Here is a 13,022-nt window from a genome sequence, read left to right on the forward strand (position 1 = left end):
TCATCAAACAACATTACTTGTTGCTTCTTACCCCGTCATATATATATTTTATCCGGCCAGTGGAATAACTATATATCAACTATATTATCCATAATAAATACATTATTGTTGTAGAATGCAAGTAATTACATGAACATAAATAGAAGAGTGAAGAGGCAATATTATATTGTGAAAATCATGATCCGGGATTCCAGATCTATACCAGGATTTGGGTGCCCCGGCAACAGACGACACTTAATTAACACGATGGATCTGCTCACAACTAAAAATCATGGAATTGGATTATTTATTACTAATATAATTGCACATTTGCACCAGGCCAGCCTGTAATGGATGCATAATTCTTTGCCCAAAAGATTTTGAAAATTTTAGCCTACGTACAGTGCAACTAACTTGAATATACTTTTACATATTATCAAATAAACTCTAAAGTTGTACGTTGCACATTTGAAGTTTATAATGTTAAAAATGAAATAGTCATTTGTTTTTTTTTTTTTTTTGACAATATGAAATAGTCATTTGTTTGTTTGTTTTTTGTTAAAATTTACTTTTGAGTTGTTTATCATCTCAAATTGACAGTTATTCAAATATTTTATAAAATTTGCATTAAAATTAGTATAACACAAGTCACAAGGTATGAAATAAGCACCAATTATCATTATGCGATGGGGGCTAGACTCAAATACGCCAACCCAAGCATTGCCCATGTGTTTCAATTTGGGCCAATATGACAAGGCCCAAATTACTTTTATGTGGTTTTTCTTACTTGCATTGTAACAAAAAATATAATAGTTACTGTGATTTGTGTATAAATATATGTGGACATTACTATAAGTATTATACGATGATAATATCTATCTTTTGTAGTATTGTTGTTGTACTACAATTCTGTTTATCTTTTATATATTATATTGAAGGATGATTAATAAAAAAAATGAATAATTTTCTCTATATCTTGTCTTCTCTTTACTTTACTATATTTCTATTGCCTTACTGCGATCAGGATGATACAACAATTCACGCGATGATATATCCAGTTTCACAACAATAGTTTTATTATTATTATTATTATTATTATTATTATTATTATTATTATTATTATTATTATACATACATACGGGGAATATTGATTAGAAAATATGATTAATAGTTAATTTCAGGAATAGCCCATTGACTAATATCGGAGTAATATTTACCAATTTTTATCACCTAACTTTCAATTGGACCATAAACTGTTCTTTGACTATTAATTTTTTTCAATTTTCATCCTTGACTTTTAATTTGACCATAAATGGTCCATTGACAGTTGATTTTGCAGTTAAATAACCATTTAGTAAACATTAAATTTAATAATAATAATAATAATAATAATAATAATAACAACAACAATAATAATAATGTAAAAATTAGCTTGTTGTTGAGATTGACAAATTGAGTTCATAAATTTAATACATTGAGTTCATTATTAGTGGAATGTGAAGAACTGAAATTTTTACATTATTACACTTAAATTTAATGTTTATTAAATTGATATTTAAGTAGACGATCAAATTTAGAACAAAATCAATAGTCAAGGGACCATTTATGGTTAAATTGAAAGTTGATGATGAAAATTGGTAAATGTTGTAAAAATTTCGCCTAAGTATCGATCATTGACTGGCTGCCTAGTGTATCACCATAATCGGTTGTCTAGGCAGTCGACTAAGTCACTTAGGCGCTGACTGACTAGGTCGCCTACTCGGTCGATTAGCTATTGTTTTTTTTGTTATTTTTAATGGGTTATTTTTCACTCAAAACAATATCGTTTTAAGCAAAATAACCCTAAATTGTTCAAACTTTATAGGTTAATTAGGTTAATATTTAATATTTTAGTATTAACTATTGAAGTATTAAATAATTTATAATTATTACTTTATTAATCTTTAAAAAAAAATTTTAAACATATTTGTTAAAAAATAAAAAAATACATGAGCCCCATACTCTAGCATCCACAAGCATCCGACGAGTGTCTAGCAATTTTTTCATGGGGTGGACCATTTATTATATTTTTTAATAAACGGCCATATCATCAAAAGTTTAATGAAGCAAGGTCCTGTAATCGTAGGTTAAACCGTAGTTTTCACTCAAGCTTTTACATATATATATATATATATATATATATATGTTATGAATTCATAAACCTATTCTAGCTACGAGTAATGCACTGCAGATGCTTCACCACATCCTTCGGTTTCATGCAGAAATTCTCATCCATCTGCAACAATTTACAATTATAATTACTTCAATTCTCAGATTATCTCAGAAATTTATATATAATCCATGGATTAATTGTGAATTTACATGCATAGATTACCTGGGCAACCAAGGTAAAATCCATGGCGTGTTTTCCGAAAGGCGTCATGAAACTGTTCACAACAGTGAGATGAAGCATCTCCACTTCTCTCAGGAAGAAAGACAAGGTTTTCCCGCGCTTCTTGGTGCAGTGCAGTCTGATCAGAATATTGTCGCCGGAGAATCGAACTTCAATTTCCGGCGATGCCTCGTCGGAGCTACGACACTCGTCCGAGGAGCGCGAGTGGTCTTCGTCGTCAGGGGGAATATTCGGCAGAGATGTTTTGACGACCACGACAGATTCCTCGTACCTTGTCTTCTTCCCTTGTACCTCCAGTTGATTCACCCTTTCTTTAAGCTCCTTCAGATGCTTTATCGCTTCTTCAAGAACAGATGCCTTATCCACCTACAAAACATTCTTAAGTTTATAGTTGAGCATAAATATAATAATGCAGTCCAACTATCACTTAGACTTTTAATTGAGATAGACAACATGCTTCAGTTTGGTATTAGAGCCATGCAAAAGGTCATGGGATAGGAGTTTACCTTTTTAAGTCCGGGAAGAATGGCGGAAAGAGCAATGAACTTCCGGGTGAGATTTTCCCTGCGCTTTCTCTCTGCAACAACGTGCTCATGGGCAACCGAACAACGTCGTCTGACATCATCATCGCCCTTAGTACTCCCCGTAAGGACACGAAAACTGGAACTTTTCTTGTCATTAACCTTGAGCCGTTTCACCGGTCGTTCAAAGCCGCCGTCAGCCTGAAAATCCAAACTTTCCGGCGACGTACTGCCGCCGCCGAAACAAATGGTGGTGCCGGAGACATGATTATTTCCATTACTTTTTGGGACGAAAATAGAATAATCAGAAGTATAGCTTTCTGGAGACTGTGATGATCGTTTTTGAACCTCTTCTTGTGTTTCTTGTGTTGTGACTGAATTTTGAGCAATGAAGCCATCAACAAAATCATAATAATCATCAACTTTTCCCTGCATTAACCCAACTCTAAATTAATTTAATTTGCTCAAAAATTAAAATTATATATACAAAAAAGTCTGGGCTTACCAGTTCTGGGAACCAACTTATTGATGAATCCTCCATTGATGAAACTTAAATTTACCAAACTAAATTCCCCAGAATTTAATCTCTGGGTACGTCAGTGGAGTGTTTAAATAAGGACTTAGCTGGTAATCTCCCATTGGGGATGGAGTGGAGAATTGAATAAATAATTATACCCACTTGTGTTTTCACTATAAATTAATGACAAATCTTCAAGTACAGATAGGCCAGATCCCACTAGGTTTAATTTATAATATTGTGAAATGCCAGATATCGTTTTTTCAATAAAACAAAAGAATAAGAAGAGAATTATATCAGTCTAGACCGTATAGTATAATGTTAATAACATAATCCAAAAGGATAGCTCAAGTGGTAAAGGAGCTTCCTCGAGATAATGCTGGTTCGATTCTCACAATTGGCGATTTCCTTTGGGTCAAATCTTGTGCTTATCGTTAAATCAATGGAGATGTTACAATTGATTTCATAACTACAAAATCCACCCGGCCGTCAAATAGACAGAGAAAGACCCGAAACATGTTACTCCGTATTATATAACATTAGCAAAAAGAATAGGGTGCGTGCCCTTGTTTTAGGGGAAATATTCATTAAGATTAGGTTTTGTACTCTTTGAATTGGTCTAACAATTGATTTCGTAACTACAAAGTTTCAAATTCGACTCTCTGTGTAAGATGCCTATATTTTGACATTCTCGTTTTGATATGACCAGCTATTAACAATTTGGGCTCATTTATCTCATTGTAATCTTTTGACGACTAAAATTATCAGGTGGACTTCATCAAAAAGGCACATTCAAATAGAGACCGTGAGTTTACTCTAAATCGAAATATTCATTTACACGACATGAAACATTTGATCCAATATAATGGTAAAATTTGACGTTAACCCAGTGTGTGAAATCAATTTGGCCTGCATTAAAAGTTTTTTTTAATAAAAAATAAAAATAAAAATTGGAACACGTTACACGACCATGCACGTCCTTTAACACCTGACTGTTGATTAAAAAACAATGTAATTAACATTAATTAAAGATAATAGAAGTTCTCAGGAAGATCATCGTCGGATTATACACACTAATTTATGTTATCTCCACCGAGAACGTAGGAAATATTAAAATGGCTTGAGTAATGCTAATTAAATAATAAATAGAGAACGTATGAAGATCATCGTGGGATTATATACACTAATTTGGTTGTTGATATTAATAATCACTCCAATAAATAGAGAAAGTATAAAACAGATACTACCTTGTAGTAGAATTTATAGTACTTCAAAAAAAATTATTTCAAGCAAAAAAAAAAGCATTAAAAATGTTTGATAAAATGGTTATCAACCATCAACCAATAATAATAATAATAATAATAATAATAATAATAATAATAATGTGTTTTAAAATTTATATCTAAAACTAAAAATAAATTAAATATAATTTAATAAATAACATAATAGATTCATATCCCTTAAAACCATCTTTAAGTGTTACTTGTTAATTGTAAACAACTAATTTATCAAATATTTTCTTATAAACTATTAATACTATCAACTGATTAAAACACGACAAATTATTGTATGGACCATGAATATAAAGTACGTTTTTATTATATTAAAAGTACATTATTTTTGTACTGAATGTACATTATTTCATTGTATATATAAAATAATGTACTTTCAGTACTTAAATAATGTACTTTAAAATAATATACTTTATGTACAAAAATAATGTACTTTTAGTATATTAAAAAATGTACTTTTTTATTTATGATCCGTGTGAACTATGGTCCATACAATAATGATTGTTAAAACAATTAACACAATCAACTATAAGCTAACAACTAATAATTGACAAAGATCTAGACAGTTTCTATAAAACCATATATCACTATATTATAATCTTTTCTATACAAAATTGAAAATTTGGATTTTGGACGTACTTCTCATTTTATAGCAACAATAACAACAATAATAAAGTCTCTTGGAGAAGTAGTGGTACGGGTCTACGGGACTCGGTCCATTAAGCCTGGCAGAAGGCCTATCATTAGTAGCCCAACTAAATTATTTAGAACATACAATTTTCATCCTTTATGTAGGTTTATAATATAATAACTAGTTAAATAAAGTGTGTCGCGCAATTGAATAAATACTCAATATTTTAAAAAAAAATTGTATAATTACATTATCAAAATAAATAAATAAATAATATTATAATTTTACATAAATTTGATAATTAAAATCTTAATTTATAACCTATACATGTGACGTAAATATAAAAGTTAAACTAAATATGATGAAAATACTCAAAATAGACGCAAAATGACAATCAATCTCTCTTACTTAAATGCATTCATGTTTTTTTTGGGTGTGTATATAACATTCGGTATCCCACTTCTATGAGATAATTTTGAATCTAATTCGAATCACCGTCATAAAGTTTGGATTTTACGTGAGAAAATGACGATACATTCAAATTTACCGTTATATTAAAATCTACTCACCAACTGTTTTACATAATTCTATATTTTTTTTTAAAGTTCGAACCACTCCCTTCTCTGTGGGAGTATAAACCGGGTGACACTAGACCACAAGGTCTTTGACATAATTCTGTAAAATACTCAACATTTATTTATTTATTTTTAATAAAGAACACCGAAAACTTTTCCATAAATACTCGAAATACCAATAAATAGATAGCTAGCCGAACCGATATAGAAATTTGTCGTGTAGCTTTACTAAGTTGCGTCACTCACCGTCCCAATCTATTGGGACAACTGGACAAGATAACATTCAGCATACTTGGCAATAAAGTTCATCCCGGAGAAATAAGTGTTGAATTTTTAGTATAAAATGACATATAATTATCTATTTTGTGGTACAAATATATGCGATGTTTACTTTTAATTTGGGTCGATTTAAAGATGATTTACATTTTTGTAGTGAGACGCAAAAATCAATATATTGTACACTAAAAATGGATACTGAGTGAATGATAAATTGATTCTCAAAATAAATTCAATTGAGTTGGAAAATGAAGGTGGAAAGACTTTGTAAAAGCACATGTCCTACATTTGTTTGGAAAGTGAATTTGCACTACTCTATATGCAAGAGTCTTTTAGAAGAAGGTTAAATTGTATAGTATAGATGTTCTCTCTCGCGCACGGATGCAAATCAAAATAAGAGTCACTCTTGCCAACATCATCTTGATCGAGTCTGTTACACATAATCATAATAACTGAGGTAGGGTGAAAAATTCGGCACCGCTCGCTTAAAAATTGTTGAGCTTATATGCTTGCATAACATAATCATAATAACTGAGGTAGGGGTGGTCAATTCGGGGCCGCTCAAAAAATTGTTGAGCTTATATGTTGAGCTTATATGCTTACATATGTATATGATTATTTATTATAATTCACTCCCATGGGTAATATTATAATCCATTATTTTGTTATATATCTGTGAAATGTGACTTTGTTGTTGAGCCTCGGAATGAAACGTGACTTTATTTAAAAAAAAAAAACAATAAAATTGTTGAGCATGAGAATTGATGTATTATGAAGTCAACCTATAAGACTATTTTATGACACTCGAGCTTAAAATATTACATATAGAAGTAGAACACTATTGTTCATGGCTATAGTCATGTGCTTTTAGCCTTTTAATTTGGGTGATCCAACACTTTTTTTTGTTGTGGTCAAATCGCATAGCTGCGGCCTTCCAAGTGAGAGGTCACAGGTACGATCCCCAGTGAGGGCGTTGGCTCTTTGTGCTAATTATGTATGAACAGATACTACATTGTAACAGAGTTAATAGTATTCAAAAAAAATTGAGTGATTTTTCCCCTTCTATTCCAGTTATTTATGATTTTGTTGGCTGATTTGGATATAAACAAACAAAAAAAGTGTTAGACTATATAAATAAATTATAAAAGTACTCTATTTTAGTTCGTTTGCGTTCTCTAAAGTTTTTTAAAAGATGTTATAATCTCATTAAATGAGTTTGATTGAACTCAATGAATGCATAATGAATTTTTAATCTTAAACTATTAGTAAAATTAATTAATAAATTATTTGCATTAGAACACTAACAAATGTTGAGAACTGAGGTTCCTAAATTGAACCGAGACTGAACTTTTTTTAATCGAACCTAACCGAATTAAAATGTTAAAATGAATGGTCTTATTTTATTTTATTTTTTTAACCAAACAAACTGAAATCGAACCGAATACGGAAACGAAAACCCCTAATGAAAGGCCAACAACGAAATTTATGTAGAAGATTTTTTCTTTCTTTCATTTTTAGGGTGAGACAAAGTAGAAAACTAAAAAATGTTTTGTGACTTTTCTTTTCTGTTTTTTGCACGACGCTCCGCGTCCCCATGATGGCTATTAAAGAACTCATTACTTATTTATTTACTTTCCTCTTGTCAGCTTGTGTACTTGTTTGGGCCAAAGTTATTACGTCCTAGTGGCTTACCTATAAAATTTAAAGCTTTAAATAAAAATGACTTTTTTCGAGGCTGCAAAAATCGTGTCTTGGCGCCGGCGCCTGATTTTTTTATTTTTTTATTTTTAAAATTTTTATAATTGTTTTAATTTTTTTAAAAATATTTTAAGTGTTAATAATTGTAAAGTGCTTAATATTTTAATTTTTTATGCTTTAATAGTTAAATAGTTAATATTTAATAAGTTAATAGTTATTAGTTATTATTTATTAATTATTAGTATATTACTTATTAATTTAATTTAGTTATTACTTAATACTTCAAATTGAGCGTAAGAAGGTTTGATTGCTCCAAATTAACAAGTTTGAGGACTTAATTAGAGCTTTTTGAAGTTGAAGGGTTTAAATGCACAAATCAATATAGTTTTAGGGTCCATTCAACCATTATTCCTACAATTTTAAACTTTAAATAAAAGTGACTTTAAATTTTTTTTTTAAAGATGACTTCGTGTCACTAAATTACGAGGTGTCTGAGTTCATTAGCTTTTTTTTTTTTTAAAGGTTAAACTTACATCAATCCCTTAAATGAGTAGGACCTCTCTTGACTTTGGTGCCTAGCTTCCGTCTGCATGCCGCTAAAATTGCAGTCAATATCAACTATTTCTTAGTAGGTGACAAGCTTTCCTGTCACTAATATTTATTCAATGCAAAATATCCTTTTTTTTTTAAAAAAAATCAATTATATATATAACATGTATATGATGCATGTCCCTTGACAAAAAGAATCCCATTATTTGGACGCTATTGGGTTGCTCTAAGTACACAAATGTAGTATATTTCAATTAATACCAATTACTCTTTGATTCTTTGTATTGGGCAATGTAACACAAACCCCCCATGACCCCATCAATTTAAAACACAAAAATCTTATGTTGGTAAGCAATTAATACTGTATCAATTCATAAGATTTAACTTAAAAAAAAAACATATATTGTCGAAGATTTATTAGATCGTAAGAGATCAGTGTTGATTTTTATTTTAAAAAAAAAACAGTAAGAAGAAATAAAAATAAAAACCCTATTGAATTGTGAAAATTGCTGCATGCATAGTTCAACGATTATGTTTTTGGGATTATTTCACATGAAACATGTAATACTTTTTAACTAAAAGATAATACTTTTTAATTGAACTATAGAAAAGCATTATATTTTAATTAAAAATAATACATATCTCAAAATTAGATACTCATACATAAAACTTATTATAGTTTAGGATGTTTGTGTAGCATGTTGGATTGCCGAGCGAAGTATCTTTGCAATATGTTTCATCGGCAAGTCAAACTCTTTCTCCATCTGAAAATAACAAAAATAATTTAGAAGTTGAATAACTAATAGTAATTAAAAGATCTTACTTCTCAAGGAGATGCGGGGTATAGTAAATAGCGAATAATTGAATGATACTATTATCTGAATATAAAAAAGTACTTGGTGATGAGTTGTTCACTTAGCGAGTAACATGCAATGTTAAATAATTTATAGTGACATAATTCGATTTTTATTGTGGTTGGTTGGTGGTGAGGGGTGGTGTTTCTTGTTTTTGTTTTTATTATTACTACTAATAGCAACACCCCACTATGGTTGGTGGTGAGGGGTGGTGTTTCTTGTTTTTGTTTTTATTATTACTACTAAGTACTAACTACTAATGGCAACACCCTGTACGGGAAGAAGTGATTGTTGATTTTTTTTTTACTATTGACTCTATTACAAGGTAATATCTGTTTATACTTTATAGTTACATTCTCAATTTACTGAAGCACAAAGAATCAACAATCGCCTCCACTGAAATTCGAACCCACTTCCTTCCAAGTGGGAGTGTAAATGTTAATTTAATCTAGTTAAAAATTAATATAATAGTAATTACCTCGACGATAATAGTGATATCAAGAGCCAAGCTTCCAAAACGTGCCACGCTCGAGTTTACCACAGCTAGGTTAAGCTTCTCCACCTCGGAAAATATTTTTCCGATTATCCCTTTTTGCCGTTCACAGTATATTCTTAGTAGAATGTGATCGTCACACAACCGCGTCTCAATCTCCGGCAGCGGCTGCTCATCGGAGTTCCCATTTTCGCCGGACGACATTTCCTCGTTGTCGTCGAATGATACCTGGGACTTCTTGACGAAAACAACCGATTCCATGGTTCGCTTGCTCGATTCTTCCTCCAATGTCTTCACACGTTCTTGTATTTGTTTCAAATACTTGATCGTATCTCCGAGGACCGATGTTTTATCCATCTGTGTATATTTTATTCAAGAAACATTTTTTTTTTTTAAATAATTTTTCCAAAAGAAAAAGTTATTTGTCGGATTGAATATAATATGTATATATATAATATATACACGTGTATCGAATCGGAGACCTTTCTGAGGCCGGGGACTATGGTTGACAACGCTAGAAATTGACCGCTAAGAAGCTCTCGCCGTTTCCTCTCCGCCATTATATGATCATACGTATGGGTAGGTGGCCGGCCACGCCTACCGGATTTTTTCGCCTTTTTCGTCGTCGTCTCCGGCGGCTCCGTTTCCTGCTCGGCGCTCGCGTTACTGGCGATCAGTTCTTGACTCTGCTCCGGCTGGTTAACGTTAACGTCAACGATAGGATGATGGTGGATCTTGAGTTGTTTTAGCGGCCTGTCATCTTCTCCGAGATGGCTGGTCGTCGCCTCCGCTGGCGGCGGCGACCCCTCCTCCGGCGAAGAAGAGCAAAGGACATCCGCAAGTTCTTGCTCAATCGACTGCAAGATTTGGAACTGATCCAGGAATGACAGATCGTCCATTCCCTGTAAAAGAAAAATATGTATAATAACAATATAAAAATCTGCAGAGATTTGAATTCATAGAGCACACTGTACACTATCGTACCATTCCAGAAAAACAAGCCTGGGAAAGATTCATCATCTTTTTGTTACTGTTAGTTCTTGATGAAGTTATCAAAATCTGCAGATCAGAGATCTATTGAGGAGAAGAAAAAGTTTACAGCTGGGAAACTAAATAATTTCAAGAGTGTGAAACTGTGAATTAGTCACGAGACTGGTTAGCATCAAACCTAACAGGCAGTAAGCCAATAACAGTATCTGTATTTGCACAAAGTTTCTTATTTCGGCTGTGAATTATTGAAGGCTCTCATACTCTGCAGACGCCTTTTTATAGTGTTTGTATATACTATTTGCAGAAAGATATAAGAGTGATATACGTGTCATGACGCAGGATAATGTGGTCCACCATGTTGAAGATCATTGATTTTTTTTTTTTTTAATTTTAATTTTTTTGTGTGTGTGTGGATAGATGCACCGTGATTCATGTGCTAAATGTGTGATTATGAACATCTCAAAAAACGCAGCACCAGTAAACGTACCGACAGCACCAGAAAATTTACAATTAGTGACATAAATTATCAATTTTGGTTATTTCAAGGGCCGAAAATGCAATTGAGTTACCGGACTAAAAAAAAATTGCAATTGAACTATTAAATATTCAAAAATCTTGCAATCTCTACAAATAGCAAGTTACCTTCTGGTAATGTAGGTAAACACTTGACATGGCGTACTGGGTGGATATAAATTTCTACACGGTAGCTTATGTGTATACTTAATAATCAATTTTTACATTTTTCACCCCTTTCTTATTTTCTCCGTAAGACGTCGTTGACATCAAACACTCATGTGGATCAGCTTCTGAAGACGTGGAACTCATTTGAGCATATTTGGGGTGAACATGCTAAAGATTGATTTGAAAAATCTCATCAATTGATCCATTATATTAATGGTGAGTTGGATGGGGACAAGATGGCCGATTTGAAGTTTTAAAAACAAAATAGAGTATAACACATGACTTCAAGTATTCGAAAATGAAAATCACAATTTTCAAGCATATCATTCAAAAAACAAACCAAATATCCATTTTTTTTTTTAAAATACAAACAATTAATTTAAAATTCAAACAAATTTAAATTACAAATTTTCATTCATCATCAATTAGTGTCTATTGAACTTGTTATTGTGCGTCATGGAGAAGAACAAATCTAACTTGCAGAGTTAAGAAGGCGAAAATTCATAAACGAAGCGAGACCTCAAATAATCCTAGACTATTTGTAGAAAGTTTAAAAATTAAAATTGAATTATAATTTTAGATTTGGTTGTACCCGCCGTAGAACACTCTATAGTCTACTACAGTCGATTTGGTTGTACGCCGTTTTGGTAGTAGATTAACATAACAAATTGGACAACATAATAGATTTTGACAAATCACATACGCATTTAACTGTTATGTTGAATTATTATTAACGGTAGAGTATTTCTTTATAATTATAACATTGTTATAATAAACAAAAAAATTAGTTAAAAGAATTTAATAATAATAACAACAATAATAACAATAAGTTGTAAAAATAATTTAAAAGTTAAGTAAATAACAAAATATATTTATGTCATTATATGTTATTTTACATGTAATCAGTTCACAGTAAATAAATAATTTATTGTTTCAAAAAAAAAAGTAAATAAATAATTTATTAAATATTTTTCTATAATCAACTAATATTATAAATTAATCAAAAGAATTACTAATTACTAAAGACCTCTATGTGTAGTTAGTGAAAGAGTTATTATTTTTTTAATTAAATCACGAGCAAAGCTGCAAAGGTACTCGTGAAAGAGTCATTTTTAGTTACAGCTATGAGGGGCAGAGGTACACTGTAATGGGAGCCACTGTTCCCAGTGATGATTGATGAATATATATTACAACACAGAGAAGCAGAATAAGAGGAATATTAATTATGTTGGAAATTCATTCAAAGAAGGCTCTCAGACATGACTCATTCTGGTTTTTGTGATCGTATTTTTCTGGATTTAATTTTTTTGCCTCCTTGTCCGCCAATAATTTCCACTTTGCACTTCAAATCAACAATTTCAACACGTAACATATTAAGGATTAGATATCGAGTTGTGATTTGCCGAAAATAACAACAACAATAATCGTCTTTGTAAAACCCATGGATCGTGGATGAGTGGCGACTTCTCTTCTAATTTAACCAGATTTCAAGTTTGAATCATGAGAATGCAGGTACCTTAAAATCTATGAAAGAGTATTTTTTCTACTTTGATGTTCTACCTGATCGACAATAT

General features: G+C 31.3%; 2 protein-coding genes across 2 annotated transcripts; both read right to left on the bottom strand.

Moving 5' to 3' along the window:
* Positions 1-2,185: 2,185 nt before the first annotated feature.
* Positions 2,186-3,433, bottom strand: LOC116020473 (transcription factor bHLH18-like). Its single transcript, XM_031260946.1, has 4 exons — positions 3,398-3,433; positions 2,878-3,321; positions 2,354-2,737; positions 2,186-2,254 (listed from the first exon to the last, which is right to left on the bottom strand). The coding sequence occupies exons 1-4, from the start codon at positions 3,431-3,433 to the stop codon at positions 2,186-2,188; spliced, it is 933 nt and encodes a 310-aa protein (XP_031116806.1).
* Positions 3,434-8,927: 5,494 nt separating this feature from the next.
* Positions 8,928-11,019, bottom strand: LOC116020720 (transcription factor bHLH25-like). The gene is made up of 4 exons (XM_031261216.1): positions 10,762-11,019; positions 10,260-10,679; positions 9,763-10,134; positions 8,928-9,194 (listed from the first exon to the last, which is right to left on the bottom strand). The coding sequence occupies exons 1-4, from the start codon at positions 10,795-10,797 to the stop codon at positions 9,111-9,113; spliced, it is 912 nt and encodes a 303-aa protein (XP_031117076.1). The 5' UTR covers positions 10,798-11,019; the 3' UTR covers positions 8,928-9,110.
* Positions 11,020-13,022: the final 2,003 nt, after the last annotated feature.

The sequence above is a fragment of the Ipomoea triloba genome, chromosome 5 (assembly GCF_003576645.1).
Source record: "Ipomoea triloba cultivar NCNSP0323 chromosome 5, ASM357664v1".
In the NCBI taxonomy this organism is placed as follows: domain Eukaryota; kingdom Viridiplantae; phylum Streptophyta; class Magnoliopsida; order Solanales; family Convolvulaceae; genus Ipomoea; species Ipomoea triloba.